Source organism: Synchiropus splendidus, chromosome 7 (assembly GCF_027744825.2).
Source record: "Synchiropus splendidus isolate RoL2022-P1 chromosome 7, RoL_Sspl_1.0, whole genome shotgun sequence".
In the NCBI taxonomy this organism is placed as follows: domain Eukaryota; kingdom Metazoa; phylum Chordata; class Actinopteri; order Syngnathiformes; family Callionymidae; genus Synchiropus; species Synchiropus splendidus.
In genome coordinates this window covers 14,291,653-14,306,637 of record NC_071340.1, presented here as the reverse complement: position 1 = coordinate 14,306,637, position 14,985 = coordinate 14,291,653, and the positions used below count along the sequence as shown (strand labels likewise).

The following is a 14,985-nucleotide window of genomic DNA, read 5'->3' as shown; positions in this document are numbered from 1 at the left end:
TTTATTTGAATTGAATAAATATATAACAAAGACACTTTTACACTATGTATAATTTTGGAGAAATATATAAGCAAATAATTATAAACGATAATGCTTTAAGATGGTGACTGTGGTCTACAATACGTTTATAAAGACGATTACCAGAAATGTACAAAACATGCAATTTATTTAAAAATGCATGTACACACCATTATTAACACCATTATAAAAAATACACATGAAGTTAAACAGTTAATATTAGCACTGCGCTTCCCTCAGTATGATCTCCAAGTCTTCACAATTCTCATACTGTGGTTCAGCAAGATCTTTCCAGGTCAACTCTGGAAGTTTCAGAAGGCTTCTGGAGGAAAAGCTCATGATCGCTGTGTCCCCAAACACATCGATCATTCGGGATGGACAGGTCAATGATCTCTCCTTAGCCATGGTGGCTGCCTGGCTGAGGAAGCTGTAGTCACGGGTGAATTCTCTCTCCACTGATCTGCTCAAAGGAGAACGTCACACACTTACACCAGTCTGGTGTCTCACCACAGTCACTCACCTGTCCTTCATGCCCGTGAAGCTGTTTCCAATTATGATGATACGTGGCAAGAGGTCAGTGCTCCAGTTCTTCCACAGAAGGTTGTTGTAAAGGGCCTTTCCACAATGCATCAAGTAAAAGATGGAGGGTTTGGTCGCCAGCCGCTTCCCCTCCTGTGACATGAAAACAAACATGTCAGTATTCATATATCACATTTTGTGCTAGCATTCTGGTTTATTACAATTTTTACAGGCGAATCTGCATGTTTGAATTAACTGACAATAAGAGAAGATATCCTTGTTTGGTTTTGTTTTTACCACCGGAAGGGGTAATTAAATTGGGCAAATAACAGAACTTAGAAAGATCAAATATCATTGTAGACATGAAATAAATCTTAGACCGACAGAGAGATTAACATTGTTGATAACATTGATGATGTTAAAATGTTTGGTTCAGTCACTGAAACTGACCTCATTTTCCGTAAGAACCATGAGACCCAGTTCTTTTAAAACACTCTTCTCACCAGCGGAGAACACAGGGTCAAACACAAAGCAGTTTTCCATGGGGATCTGTCAAAGGAGAGAGATTGCACAGGGTGTTCAGATATCAACAGTTGAAATGTGGTTTCTCTTACAGTGAAGTAAATGTAGCCGCTGGCATGAGTCGGTTTCAAAACATCCTGCCTTCAATATTTAAAAAAATGTCAACCAACCTGTGCTGCCTCCAGCAGCAGGAGCATCATGGCAAGTTGGTAACGCGCTGACACAATGGATGAAAAGGGTCCCAGTCCATAACAAACACACTGAAGCTGTGCTGGAAGAGAGCTTTCTGTCCCCTGCGCATTTTCATTTGTGATCACAGATGTTGGGAGTGACTGTGCAACCTCCAGCAGCTTCTCTGAAGAGAGATTAGAAACATAGGAGCTGCAGTACCTACTCAATTCATTCTTTCAGACTCACCTTTCCAGTCTATCCAGAAGTCCTCACATCTCAACTCAGCCCTGAGCAAAGACCAGAATCATGAAGTTTACGTATATATATCCACTGAAATAATCATGATGTGATTTAATACATCCCGAGATTACACTGTCAGAGGCGCTACCTTTACATTCAAGTACATTTTGAGTTTATTTTAATAAAAATTAATAAGTACTTTATTGTCAATCCCATTCAGTGATTCTCCCTAAATGATCTTACAATGTCTTTTTTTCCATTTTGAGCTGTACAACGACTATCAAATATAACTAATATTATTCATTATTCAAAATGACAAAGATTGATTTAAATCGAACACGTGGATACATTCAATCGACATGTGTCTCAATATATAACTTGGACAACATGAAAAGCGGCTCATACACAGTGTCTTGAATTCTTCTGACAGTTTTCACAACATCCAGCTCCTCCTGACAGCAAATAGTTCCTCCTGATACTTGACGGTTTTTCGGTTTACGAGCACTTCCTTTACGTCGCCGGATAACCTGCCACTCTTCACCGGAGTCTGACATTTAGAATCCTCATAAATATAAGTACTTTTTTAAATATATGATATTGCGTAATTTTGCGTGAATGTTTTGAGTGAGCAACCTAAGGGAAGAAATTGAGTGCGACACCAACGTTTCCTCTTCCGGTGTTCAGGTTACAGTAAAATAAAATACAAAACTGGTAAGGTTATTCTTTTAATGATGTGTCAAAAAACATAGTTCTACTACACGTTCTAAATAATTTTCAGTTATTGATGAAAAATAAGTGTATTCGTCTTAGGTGTTTTGTTGCAAGGGGACGTCTTTTCGACAAACACAGGCAGTTACTCCGGAAGTTATTGTATGATGCTGCGCGGTCTGTGCGTTGGTTAACTAGCAAGCGGTTGTGGGTTTAACTATGCTTTTGTAATCCTATTTTGTTTGTTATTAAAGGTGTAAGGTGAGTTTCTAGTTTCTTTTCTTCTATGTTCTACATTCTGTCTTGAACTCTGCTTCGGAGTGAGGATTTAGCCAACGTTTAAGTAGTAAATCACCCCGCTTGTCTGTAGTTACGTTAGATGTTTATGACTAGTTGCTGCCAAAAGTTAGCGTGGATTTAAAGTGATCTCTTCGGAAGCAAACATAACTTGTTTTCTTCTAGTATTTTGAAGCCAAAGTATTCATTTTTGAACGTACATTGTAATACAAAGGTTAGTCAAATGTCATTGTCATATTTCATGGGCACCCTCAATAAAAGCGAATGTTATTTTCTGCTGACTTCCAGGACCCTCCTTATCTAGCATGTCGATGTCCCACCTGTATGGACGACGAGGACGAGAGGAGGAAGATGATGGCGTCGAAGTTGAAAGTTTTGAAGTGACAGAATGGGATTTGGCAAATGAGTTCAACCCTGAGCGGCGCCGGCACAGACAGACTAAAGAGCAGGCCACCTATGGCATCTGGGCTGATAAGGACTCTGATGATGATGACAGGCCCAGTTTTGGAGGCAAGCGGTGAGTGGTTGTTTTGTATCTTAACCTACATCCCAGCTTCAAGCAACTCATTGCACTTTACTGCTTTTCAAACACTATAACATATCTTACCTATATTTTAGGGCAAAAGACTACACTGCACCAGTGAACTTTGTGAGCGCTGGTTTAAAAAAAACTGCAGTAGAAGAACAACAGCAGGAAAAAGAAGGAGGATCAGATGAATATGATGATGATGAAGATGCACCATCAGCACCTTCTCCTCCACGAAGGGGTGCTGCTAAGAAACAACAGGTATATTTCATCACTGAGTAAGTGAAATATATTTTTTAAAACTAATTTGTTGATACAAATGTCGTCAAACAGGGTAATTTCCGTGGAAACCAGTCTCAGAGGTTTGCAGGTGGCATACACTCTGGACAGGGTATTGGCACATGGGAGAAGCACACAAAGGGAATTGGACAGAAACTGCTCCAGAAAATGGGATACCAACCAGGGAAAGGTTTGGGCAAGAATGCTCAAGGTTAGTTCTTTGTGTGTATTTGGATATTTGTGTTCACTTTTCCTTCAGTATTCTAAGGCTGACAACTGCTTGTTCTAGGCATCATAAATCCCATTGAAGCAAAGGTTCGCAAAGGAAAGGGAGCAGTTGGAGCATATGGCAATGAACGAACACAACAGAGTCTTAAAGATTTTCCAGTTGTTGACTCAGAGGAAGAGGAGGAGAAGGTAGTTTGCTCTGTATCTTTTTTAAAATGTTATCCACATCTGGAATACTGATATATACAATATATATGCATATCCTGCTTGTCTTTTTAAGGAGTTTCAAAAGGAGCTTGGTCAGTGGCGTAAGGATCCTGCAGGATCTGCAGCAAAGAAGAAACCCAAGTACTCGTACCGAACTGTAGATGAGCTAAAGGCTAAAGGAAAGCTAGCAGGACGCAGCACAGCTGCGTCAGCAGGAGAGTTGGCTCAAGTTAAGGTATCCTCGATAAGACTGTATTTTACTTTTTCAGCAGCTGTGTCACATAATGTTTCTTTATGGAACCAAATTTGAGTGTTTTTTTTCCCTTGGAATATTGCTGTTTAGCAAGTCTTGCAATCACCAGCTAAATGTTGCTCAGTTAAGTCTAAGAATTATTTTCTCTGTAGGTTATAGATATGACTGGAAGAGAGCTGAAAGTTTATAACAACTACAGTCAGATGTCCAACAAGCACAGCATTCCAGATGAAGGACCCCCAAGTTTGGCCAGAGATCAGAAGGGGTCTGGTTTTGCCCTTCCAGAGTTGGAGCACAACCTGCAGCTCCTCATAGATCTCACAGAACAGGACATATTACAGGTAGGGGAGATGAAAATAAAGCTTTCATAATTGTATGAATAATTATCTTTAAAGTTGTCCTTTTACTTGTTGGAGCTGCTAAATCACGCTGGGCTGTTTTGTAGTCTGCCAGGCGGCTCCAGCATGAGAAAGATGTGGTTGTGTCTTTGAGCCATGAGTCACGGGCACTGCAGACCCGGTTAGAGTCGGAGCAAAGTTCCATCCAGAGAATGGAAGCTGTGCTGGCACTGGTGGATCGCTTTCCGACTGGAGATACACCTCCTGGGGAGGGACCCACTCTACAGGTATGCGACCAGTGTCAGCATTTTGAGATTTATGAAAACATTTCAAGGCCCCCACAGTAAAGACCTGCACAGCACTTTGTTAATGTAATTATTTTTGTGTCTGTTTTTGGTTTAGGAATGTGCAAAGATTTTTGAAAAGTTACAAACAGACTATTATGAAGAATATAAAACTATGGGCTTGTCAGACTTGGCAGTTGCTGCGGTTCAGCCCTTACTTAAAGAGAAGCTGCGTTCTTGGGACCCGTTGAAGGTCAGTCTTTGCTGTTGTTGCAATTTCTGTGTTCATCTGATACTTGGTTATAATGTTGCAATTTACATTTCAGGACAGTTCTTACTGCTTTGAAGACGTTGGACAGTGGAAAGCGATCCTTGAGTCACGAAACCTCATTTCTGGTGACCCTGATACAAATATGGATCCTTACCACCGGTAAACCACTTAGTCACTTGGACCATTTCTAAAAGAGGATCCTTCGACTGACTCTTTGATCTTTGTGTTTTCTTTCAAAGACTCCTGTGGGAGGTCTGGGTACCAGTGATGCGCATCTGTGTGGCAGGTTGGCAGCCTCGTAATGTCGGGCCAATGGTGGACTGTCTGGATTTGTGGTCTCCTCTTCTGCCTCTTTGGATCATGGATCACCTTTTAGAGCAGCTGGTCATGCCCCGACTCCAGCGGGAGGTCAGGGACATCCCTGATTATTTATTTATTTGAAATGCTGTTTTGGTGATTTCTGACCCTCTTTCATGTCCCTCTAATCAGGTGGATAACTGGAACCCTTTAACTGACACGGTACCCATCCACTCTTGGATCCATCCTTGGCTGCCTCTGCTCCAGTCACGGCTCGAGCCGCTTTACCCACCAATCAGAAGCAAACTGGCTAATGCTCTGCAGCGATGGCACCCCAGTGATGCGTCAGCACGGCTCATCCTGCAGCCTTGGAAGGATGTTTTCACACCAGGTGCATGGGAGGCCTTCATGGTGAAAAACATCATCCCAAAACTAGGTAAACAGCCATGGGTGAATTCTGCAGAAACGTTCCTGCATTTGTGACACAGGCTGATCATGTTTTTATTTTATTTATGCGTACTTCATTTATTTTTTTGTTTTATTTCATTGTATTTTTTGAAGTGTCTTAGTCTTTGTGTTTGTCGCCGGTCTATTATTGTTTCTATTATAATTCATGTTGACTCGTGTTGAAAAATGAAATATAAAAAGTTATAAAATTAGAAAAGGTAACTGTTTTCTGAACTAAACTTTCGGTAAAGAAAAAAAATGGCCTCATGTCAACTCATTCTTTCATATACTACTTAATATATTCATGGCCAAATAATACTCTGGTTTCCTTGACAGCTCTTTGTCTGGAGGAATTGGTCATCAACCCACACCAGCAGCAGATGGAACAGTTTCACTGGGTGATGGACTGGGAGGGGATGCTGTCTCCGTCCAGCATGGTGTCCCTCATGGACAAAAACTTCTTCCCTAAGTGGTTAGAGGTCAGTGAATCAACATTTCAGTCTTAATGTATAGTAGTGATGGTTAGACCAGGTATCATTGTCGGACCCGCAATGCCAAAGACGGTCTGCACCACAGATCTAACAGCTAACGGCTAACGTGACGTCTCACTTCAAAACTTTATTGTTTTGTGGTTTAAAAGTTGGCAAAAAACTAAATGCACAACAAAATAAATGTGCCCCAATATGTGAAGAGAGAAAGAATAATTGTTTTTATGAAGCAAGTCCAGAACTCTAAGGATTTGTCTGGAAACTCAAGGAAAGTTATTTAAAGTAAGTAAATAAATAAATAAATCATGATATATTTTGCCATATTGCCCACCCCTTCCTGGACACATTTGAAACAAATACATTTTCTGCACCTTGTTTCTCCAAATAGCCTGGCAAAATAACAACCAAGTGTCAGTAGCTACAGTTTTTCACAAATGAATAAGGATTTTCTATAGGACTTTAAGCACAAGCGTTTTTTGTTTGGTTTTTTTCCTCTTCAATGAACGGAGGGTGCCATGACTTGAAAAAGGTTGAAAAACACTGCTATAGTTAACTTCATTCGATGAAAATGTGAGCTTGAAAACAATGTAAAACGTTTTCACTGGACATTTTGCTGGTTTCAGGTCCTGTTCTCATGGTTGAACAGCAGCCCGAACTACGAGGAAATCACCAACTGGTACCTCGGCTGGAAAGGAATGTTCAGCGATGCCTTGTTGACTCAGCCTCTCATAAAGGACAAATTCAACGAAGCACTTACCATCATGAATCGAGCAGTTTCTACAGGAATGGGTATGTTTTCCAGACATTGAATGAACGTTGCTATGAATGTTTATCACGGAAATCTGTTGTGCAAAAACGGTGGCTATGACATGTTTTTGCCTGCAGGTGGATATGTACAACCCGGTGCGAGAGAGAATATTGCATACCTGACCCAGACAGAAAGAAGGAAGGAGTTCCAGTATGAGGCCATGCAGGAGCGCAGGGATGCTGAGAATGTTGCTCACAGGGTCCCCAGCAGCGGCATACCCACAAACTTCATCGATCTCATCAGGACCAAGGCGGATGAGAACAACATTGTCTTCATGCCTTTGGTGGCCAAACGCTACGAGGGCAAACAGCTTTACACGTTTGGACGGATCGTGATCTACATGGACAGAGGAGTGGTGTTTGTGCAGGGGGAGAAGACCTGGGTGCCAACGTCACTGCAGAGTCTCATTGACATGGCCAAATGAGTTGCTTCAAGCAGCATCCAAATATCTGTTGTTTTTGTACTTATGTCTTGTACTTTTTAGATTTGTTTAGGATCATATCTGGATGTTGTACATTTTGAAATTAAAAAGGAATTTTGATGAAATACGGGGGGCTGAGAGTGGTAATTGAAAACCATTAGCATCCATTTACATCCTGCTCATTCGTCTGGCTGTCTTCATGTTAGTACAAAAATGTTTGCCACGGTCAACGTGGAAGTGTGGATAACAATGTGCTTTTGGAAAACAGGTGTCCTTGCTATTTTCTCAGGAAGTCAGTGCTGAAGTCTTAAGACATCCTGCACACTTGTATGGTGACATAACATTGTTTCTAATAGACTGATGCGATTTTTTTCTGTAAAGTTATGGATCTGACTCACAACTGTCATAAATAATAGGATGTTAAGAAAACGTACACTTCTGATCATGAACCAAATATGTGTTAAAGCACATTCTACAAGGTTTAAAACGACTCCGTAGAGGAGAACATCTCTTGGTATTTAATCTATCATGAATACATATATCACAAAATAAGCCTTTACTTGCCTTGATGCCAATAACAGAATTTGAAATGGTTGCTTTAATAAAAAGCAGAGTATAATCTTTATTGGTCAAGGAAGCTTACTGTTCTAGAAGTACTTGCCAATTGAAAAAAAATAATTCTATGTGAACAACACAGCTTCTTTTCCTGGTATGTGGCAGGCCTATTCCAGTTGAGGAGCGAGTCCCTACAGTACAGTTCAGGCTAGGAAAAGTTATTTGGATCGCAATATCTTTGAAAGTTATTTTGACAGGTATATGGACTCATATCCTTGTGGATACAAGCAGAGTAATGTAATCTATGATTGGCCTGGAATATAGCCATGCTGCACTGTAAAGAAAGCAGATTTGGTTTTGGCAGAAACTTTTGGGGTCACCTATGTCAAGCATGTTTATTTGTCGCATCCAGTAAGGCACAGGGTACAAAATGCGGCGAAATGTCAGGGTTGTTTCGAATAAAAATATGGAGAGTACCATACAGAAATATTAACTGTTGTTGTTTATTTTACAATATGCATATTCCGCTTTTAATCTCACCTGTCTGGCACGTGTATGACATTTTACTACGTAATCAATCTATTAGAACGGTTTAACACTTTTCCCAGCAGGCCCTGCAGGTGGCGGTACAACGGCTCGTGTTCTTCGCTTTCTACTTTTTAACCAACTCGGCTTCCAGCCACTCTCGGCGCTTGCTACTTGCTAGCACGACGTGTGTTGATACGTCGGTTATTTTACACTCTATTTTACACCACCAAAGCGTGTGAGTATCGAAACACCATAAAGTGTTTATTTAAAAACTGCTTTATTGCTTTGCTGTTTTCATTAAGAGGCAAATGGCCGCATTTATTTGTGTGGAATTATTGTTAGCAAATAAGCTAGCGTGCGTTTAGCTTTCATAACGCTACCATTGTCTATGATGTGGAAATGTACTTGTATTGTCTGTTACTCCAAACAAAACACGACCCGTATGTCTTGTTTTTGTAGACAATAATGTCGTCGGAGACTATCAGGAAACGAAAGTCGAAGGTTCTTCGCAATGAAGGAACAACACAAGAAGTGAAGCGAGGGCGACCAGAAGGAGAGCAGCAGGTAGGAATGTATAAGAGTTGAATACATATACTGTATGTTACCGCACAAGCTGAATGAGCGGATGAGTAGTATTTGATTATTCTTGCACACCAGAACTACTTCCAACTGTGGATGACGTTTACAAGAATAGTTTCACCAATAATTATGCACCAACAACCGTAGCAATAGACATCTTGCTGTCTAATATTCTGCAACTTAAGAATTCAGTGTCACCTGCAAGTGTCTGTATATGTATCTGCTGCCCACAGAAAGGATTAGGTGACAATGACAATGTAGCCAAATGTCAATCTGTCACCAATGCCAAAATTATCCTATATCCCAATGTTAAAGAATTCTTTGAACAATTTCCTGGATACAGATGGTCATTGGGATCACTCCCAAAATGGAATCATTTGTTACTGGTCAATTATTTCCTGAAACTTCAGTCTATAAGTCTTCAAGTTATTTTGAACACAGACAGTCAGACAAATCAATGCGGTTGAAAACAAAAACTCTATGGTGGAGGTCATGAACAAAATAGATTAAGATTGGTGCAAAAATTTGTGCTATACTAAATGAAAGAAAGGCAGCCCCTTCCATTCAAACAAGGTATATACACATTATAGATAACTAGAAGTACAATGAGAGAGCTCAAACCGCCGATAAGCAGTTAGTCAGCCAGCTCACATGTGAAAAAGAAACAAATTAAAAGTCACTGTGTCCACTGTATTGTCTGTCTTTATAGCAAGCATGCTATAGTAGGGGAAGTTTTCTCTTATTGGACCATCACATTTAATACCAATGAGTGAAAGACTGACACATTTATTGCGCGAAATTCTATTACGTGTCCCTTAAAGGTGTATTCAAAAATGTTGTTGTTTTACATTGAATTGAAAAGTGTACATTGATTAATTTTTCAGGACGTACCAGTGTATAATGAGGAGGTGGAGTTGGATGCCAGGGAACCTGAGCAGGACTGTCAGCAGTTCAAAGAAACATGTGAAAGTTTAGCCACACTCATGAATGAGATCCAGCAGCTGAAGGCTAACGGTGCAAAAGAAGGGGTGAGATTCTGTATACCATTAAACTGCCCCATTGTTGTATATGCAACAACAACCCGATTGTTTTTTTTTTTTTTTTCTTTAATTAAAACTTACTTTGTCATGTTCATAGAGCATTGAGGTTGAACAAAAACGCATGCAAGGATGCATCTACTTCATGAATTTGAAAAAGCTCAACCGTCTGGCTCACATGCGACTTAAAAGAGGCAGAGACCAGACGCATGAGGTGAGAAACTACTATGTGTTTGGATTTTAATTAAACTTTAAAATGCATTCCTGCTCTGTTCCACCACAGTCTCAATCAATAGGCTGTTGTACCACATGCATATGTTGTCTATTGCTGTTACTCTTTGCCATATTCTTACTATGTCCTCATACAATGGTCTAATGCAGCTCATATTGTCTTATTACCGTCCTTAAAAGTATTATTAATTTTCTATTTCTATTAATTATTATTATTATCTGAATTGCGTGTATTAACGTTTTACTAATATAGCTTTGTTATCTCCCGCATAGACGTTATTTTGTGTACGTCTAGATATATATTTTTCTGTTTTTATGACCACCATTTCAATCTTTGCAGGCAAAGCAGAAAGTGGATGTGCTGCATCTGCAGTTACAGAATCTTCTGTATGAAGTCATGCATCTTCAGAAGGAGATCAGCAAGTGCCTGGAGTTTAAGTTAGTATGACTTTTGTGTTATGTTCACTGTCTGTGTTACACTTGTACTTCATAAGCAGTACCAAAATTCAGTGTAAAAAAAAAAGCTTTGGGTGACAAAAGGCAACTCTCCTAGTCAGAAACCTTCAGTTTTTAACATCAATTTCAGCTTTGTAAAGTCTACTAAAAAGAAGCCTGCTCTTCCACTTAAGTGTCATTGCATGTAAATGTTTTTTGTTATTTAGATTAACACACAATTTAACTGCATTTAGCACCATGCGACAAAACATAACAAATAGCAAAGTCCTAAGAATCTGAATTCCCTAACCAGATCCAAGCATGAAGACATTGACCTGGTTAGCGTTGAAGAGTTTTACCAGGAAGCACCAGAGGAGATCTCCAGACCACACCTCACAAAAACCGATTCACACCAGCTGACACTGGCCAGACTTGACTGGGAGCTGGAACAGAGGAAGAGGTGAGATGATCTGGTTTATGAGACAGCATTCTGTAAATAGTCAGAGCTGCTATAAACCGCTGCTTCAATGTCAGGTTGGCTGAAAAGTACAAGGATTCGCTGGCTTCTGAGGAGAAGATCCAAAAGAGTATTGAGGTCAAGAAGGAGCATCTCAGAAGCTTGCAACCAGGACTCAAAGCCATTATGCAGGTTCGGTTCTCAGATTATATACCAGTGTGGGTCTTAATAAACCCATATTTTATTCACAATATCGATTATACAAATCTGTTGTCTTGCACAGGCCTCTATTCCAGTTCAGCAATACCTCTCAATGCCGTATGAGAAAATCCAGAAACAGACGGAAGTTGCTCGGCATCTTCCGCCACCCCTCTATGTTGTTTTTGTTCAAGCTAACGCCTATGGTCAGGCCTGTGGTAGGTGCTGAGTACCATGTGTGAAAAAAACTGAATGTGCCCTTGAATTCTATTGAGTGGGTTTGATTTTATTTCAGATAAGAACCTGACTGTGTCAATCATTGGTGATGTTGAGGAAGCCAGAGCTTTATCCAAACCTCCAGAGGATTCTCAAGGTACATAAAGATATTTTCTCTTTCTATTGTGGTTTATTTCATTTGCATCAATCTCATTCCTCGTTTCTCATGATGTAGATGACGAGAGTGATTCTGACGCTGAGGAGGAGCAGGAGAAAACGGTGAGTCCTTGTTGTGAAGTATAGTTTTCTCCACTGAGTTAAAAACCGTTTTTTCATTCATCCATCCGGCTGAAGACTCTCTCCTGGTGTCCCAGCTGTCCCAAACTAGGCTCAGATGACTGGCCTCAGTATCGATTCCATCCTACAGCTGGATAGGAACCAGGAAAGAGTTTACAAAATGCCAGGGTTGGCTGAAATACTGTAACTTATACTCAAAGTGCACTTTATATGCAAAGACTACCTCTACTATGACACTGCAAATCAATCATGTTAAAAATCATTTTTTTACCATCTGACGACAATATAGGACCATCAACATTGTGTTGTCCAATTTCAGCCATCTCATTAGCAGAGAATTGTTGTATTGGCCTCAAAAGTTGGCGTGTGCTTTTGTTGGTGAGAATGCACCAGTCCAAAAACCTCACCCACTGGAGCTTAATGACTCAGCATTTTAACAGCAAAATGCTGAGTTGCTTCAGTTCAACGGAAGCTGTATTAATAACTTTTATTTATTATGAATGAAAACATATCCCTTTGGATTTTCCTTCAATTGAACTGTGCTGTCTCTTTGAACAGAAAAGGAGAAGGTTGACAACAGCTGCCCAGCTGGAAGAGAAAAGAAGGGAGACGCTGAAACGCCACCCTTTGTCCCTCTGCTTCGACCTTAAATGTAAAGGTGAGTCAATCTGTGATGCTAATGTAAGATTCACTGTAAGGTGGTAGAGCAACATCATCATATTTTGCAGCATGTGTAGCCCAGATTAAGCAAAATTAATGTGCACGTTAACTAGGTAACTGTGTCCTGACCTTTTGAGTAGCATTGATTCATATGAGATCATCCCCCACTCTGACCTCTGCTGGTGACAAAAGGAACAGTGACTTATGAAAGGGAGCTCTGCATTGCAGCCGAGACTCTACCTGACGGGAGGGGACTAGAGAGGGATGCTTGCAGCACCGCGATTATGCAGCAGGTTTAGTCTGCTGAGCAGTGTTCATCACCCATTTACACAGTTTTCTGCAGCCGCACGATCACTTCTGTATCATTTAGAGAGTACTACTACTACTACTACAGTCAAAGCCAGAACTCACTCATGCGTCACTGATTTCACTTTGACTGCAGTCTAGCATAAATGATGGCCATCAGCAGCAAGTCTCCCCAGGGTTTGCTAGCATCCATCATTACCACACCCCTGGGTTTGATCTCCAACATGGAGCTGTTGCTGTAAAACAACCCTTGGTGTCCACCAGGGGTTGAATGAAATGTTTGGAGTAAAGTGTATTGATTTGAGCTGTTAAATCATTCTCATCTCCCACAGAGGGCAGCGTTCTACATCTCTACTTCTACTACTTGATGAACCTTAACATTTTGACTGTCAAGACCAAAGTATCCGCATCTATGGACCTGAACACAGCTGTCAGTGCTGGGTGAGATAGAACCTGATCTGTCTTCTGCTTGCGTCCTCGCCCTTGATGTTGTCAAAGTGAATAAACATCATCTGCTTTCTTGCCCTACTCTCATCGTCCCCCACCACAAGAACTATGCTCTCACATACATACACACACTCTCATCTGACCGTCTTCAAAGTCTGTTTTCTTTTGCTCAAACAAAGTTTGCACTTCGTCTCTTGCAGTGATCTTTTAAAGTCAGACACTCTCCTCAGCTGTCTGTACTCGGGGGATAACGGATGTGAGACTCCAAATCCTGCCAACCGCTATCAGTTTGACAAAGTCGGGTAAGAACCGAATTATTCAGGGAGATATTGTCCGGTTTTTGACAGGTTTGTGTCCTTGATCTATGAATATCCAAATTGTTTTCAGGATTGTTTCTTTTGCCGACCATGTCGATGAGCTGGGTCATCCGTACTTATGGGTGCAGAATCTCGGAGGGATACACTTTCCCTCTGAAAGTTCTGAGGTGCGTTTGCACACCTGTGAGCTCCTCTGTGGTCCAGTACTTGATTGTTTGTGTTCCACAGGCTGTGAATGCGGGGAGCTCCTTGAGCGCCAGCCACATGGAGAGCACCATCAAGCTGTTGAGAGGACGGATCCAGTCCCGCTTGGCTTTGCATAAGCAGTTCACTTCTCTGGGTAACACACACATGCTCCTGTTGAAACACACACATGCTCCTGTTGAATGTGATCTGATTTTACTGTTTGTGATCAGAACACAGCATCCTCCCCGTCATCACGGAGTGTCAGCACCTTTTCCCAGCCAAGATCATCTCGCGTTTAGCACGCTGGACCGCCATCACATACCAGGATTACATGGTGGGCAAATAATCCCAGCATTTGCAATATTTTCAGTTTAAAAAAACGGTCACGCCATTATCTTGTATTTTTAGGCGCTGCCCTATACTAGTCATGTGGTAAATGCTGGTCTGGCCAAGGACACAGATCTCTACTTCATGGGTGTTTTGGAGCGAGGAACTGGTATTATTGCTGTTAGTGCTCTTCTATTAAGGCTGTGTAGTAATAGTGTTGTCCCCTCAGCTTGCCTGAAGGCTGCGGTGGTGATGAGCCCTCGCTACCCGGAAATCTCTCCTCTTTTCTCCATCCTGCTCAGCTGGAAAGGCGAGCGCAGCGGCCGCACTGACGATAACCTGCGGGTACAATCATCTCTTTACTGGTGCATTATGTCTCCGGATTGTGTTGAGCTGACTCGCCTTTTCCTCTGCAGGCCATCGAGAGCGAAGTGAACGTGTTCCGAAATGAACTGCAGGGACCCAAACCTGGCCACCAGCTCCTCACCAATCAGATCGCACGCCTGTGTGTGTGTCTGGACGTGTACCTGGAGACCGAAGGTCACGATGACGGTGTGGAGGGACCCAGAGAGTTTCCCCGTGAGAAGATGTGTCTGCGCACGGTCAGGTACGACTGGGAACTTGAAAACGGACTTAAATATCTTTATCACTTTTATAAACGTCTCATTCCAGAGGTCCCAATCGACTGAAGCCGTTCAAATACAACCATCCTCAGGGATTCTTCAGTCATCGCTGAACCAGCAAAAATAAAAAAACCTTTTTGCTCGACAAGCATGTCAAGAGCTGTCCTGTAACATTTTTCAAGTTTTTTAAAAGCTTTTGAAAATAAACATCTTTTCTTGAGTTGGTCTATTGAATCTAGTTTAACAGCCTCACCTCCTGGATTT

General features: G+C 41.3%; 3 protein-coding genes across 3 annotated transcripts; 2 read left to right on the top strand and 1 right to left on the bottom strand.

The window, feature by feature from the left end:
* Positions 1–189: 189 nt before the first annotated feature.
* Positions 190–2,095, bottom strand: srrd (SRR1 domain containing). Its single transcript, XM_053869983.1, has 6 exons — positions 1,876–2,095; positions 1,477–1,517; positions 1,230–1,414; positions 988–1,086; positions 539–690; positions 190–478 (listed from the first exon to the last, which is right to left on the bottom strand). Exons 1-6 carry the CDS (start codon positions 2,022–2,024, stop codon positions 238–240), a joined length of 867 nt encoding a protein of 288 aa, XP_053725958.1. The 5' UTR covers positions 2,025–2,095; the 3' UTR covers positions 190–237.
* Positions 2,096–2,321: 226 nt separating this feature from the next.
* Positions 2,322–7,454, top strand: tfip11 (tuftelin interacting protein 11). The gene is made up of 15 exons (XM_053870875.1): positions 2,322–2,439; positions 2,764–2,992; positions 3,094–3,262; positions 3,335–3,491; positions 3,570–3,697; positions 3,789–3,950; positions 4,121–4,309; positions 4,414–4,593; positions 4,709–4,843; positions 4,917–5,020; positions 5,101–5,269; positions 5,351–5,594; positions 5,942–6,084; positions 6,717–6,882; positions 6,979–7,454. Exons 2-15 carry the CDS (start codon positions 2,781–2,783, stop codon positions 7,323–7,325), a joined length of 2,505 nt encoding a protein of 834 aa, XP_053726850.1. The 5' UTR covers positions 2,322–2,439; positions 2,764–2,780; the 3' UTR covers positions 7,326–7,454.
* Positions 7,455–8,553: 1,099 nt separating this feature from the next.
* thoc5 (THO complex 5) lies at positions 8,554–14,900 on the top strand. The gene is made up of 20 exons (XM_053870950.1): positions 8,554–8,640; positions 8,865–8,969; positions 9,869–10,012; positions 10,122–10,235; positions 10,593–10,690; positions 11,001–11,147; positions 11,222–11,336; positions 11,428–11,560; positions 11,638–11,715; positions 11,794–11,837; positions 12,414–12,513; positions 13,154–13,262; positions 13,469–13,570; positions 13,656–13,752; positions 13,814–13,925; positions 14,002–14,105; positions 14,180–14,267; positions 14,328–14,443; positions 14,515–14,705; positions 14,771–14,900. The coding sequence occupies exons 2-20, from the start codon at positions 8,871–8,873 to the stop codon at positions 14,832–14,834; spliced, it is 2,055 nt and encodes a 684-aa protein (XP_053726925.1). The 5' UTR covers positions 8,554–8,640; positions 8,865–8,870; the 3' UTR covers positions 14,835–14,900.
* The last annotated feature ends 85 nt before the right edge of the window (positions 14,901–14,985 follow it).

Excerpts from the sequence above, each read along its gene's own strand:
- tfip11 (XM_053870875.1), top strand. The coding sequence starts at position 2,781 with ATGTCGATGTCCCACCTGTATGGACGACGAGGACGAGAGGAGGAAGAT. Across the intron at positions 3,951-4,120 it reads GAGAGTTGGCTCAAGTTAAG|GTTATAGATATGACTGGAAG; the intron begins GTATCCTCGATA and ends TTTTCTCTGTAG. Across the intron at positions 5,270-5,350 it reads TGCCCCGACTCCAGCGGGAG|GTGGATAACTGGAACCCTTT; the intron begins GTCAGGGACATC and ends CCCTCTAATCAG.
- srrd (XM_053869983.1), bottom strand. The coding sequence starts at position 2,024 with ATGTCAGACTCCGGTGAAGAGTGGCAGGTTATCCGGCGACGTAAAGGA. Across the intron at positions 1,415-1,476 it reads CTTCTGGATAGACTGGAAAG|AGAAGCTGCTGGAGGTTGCA; the intron begins GTGAGTCTGAAA and ends ATCTCTCTTCAG. Across the intron at positions 691-987 it reads TGGTTCTTACGGAAAATGAG|GAGGGGAAGCGGCTGGCGAC; the intron begins GTCAGTTTCAGT and ends TTCATGTCACAG.
- thoc5 (XM_053870950.1), top strand. The coding sequence starts at position 8,871 with ATGTCGTCGGAGACTATCAGGAAACGAAAGTCGAAGGTTCTTCGCAAT. Across the intron at positions 8,970-9,868 it reads GACCAGAAGGAGAGCAGCAG|GACGTACCAGTGTATAATGA; the intron begins GTAGGAATGTAT and ends TTAATTTTTCAG. Across the intron at positions 13,263-13,468 it reads AACACAGCTGTCAGTGCTGG|TGATCTTTTAAAGTCAGACA; the intron begins GTGAGATAGAAC and ends CGTCTCTTGCAG.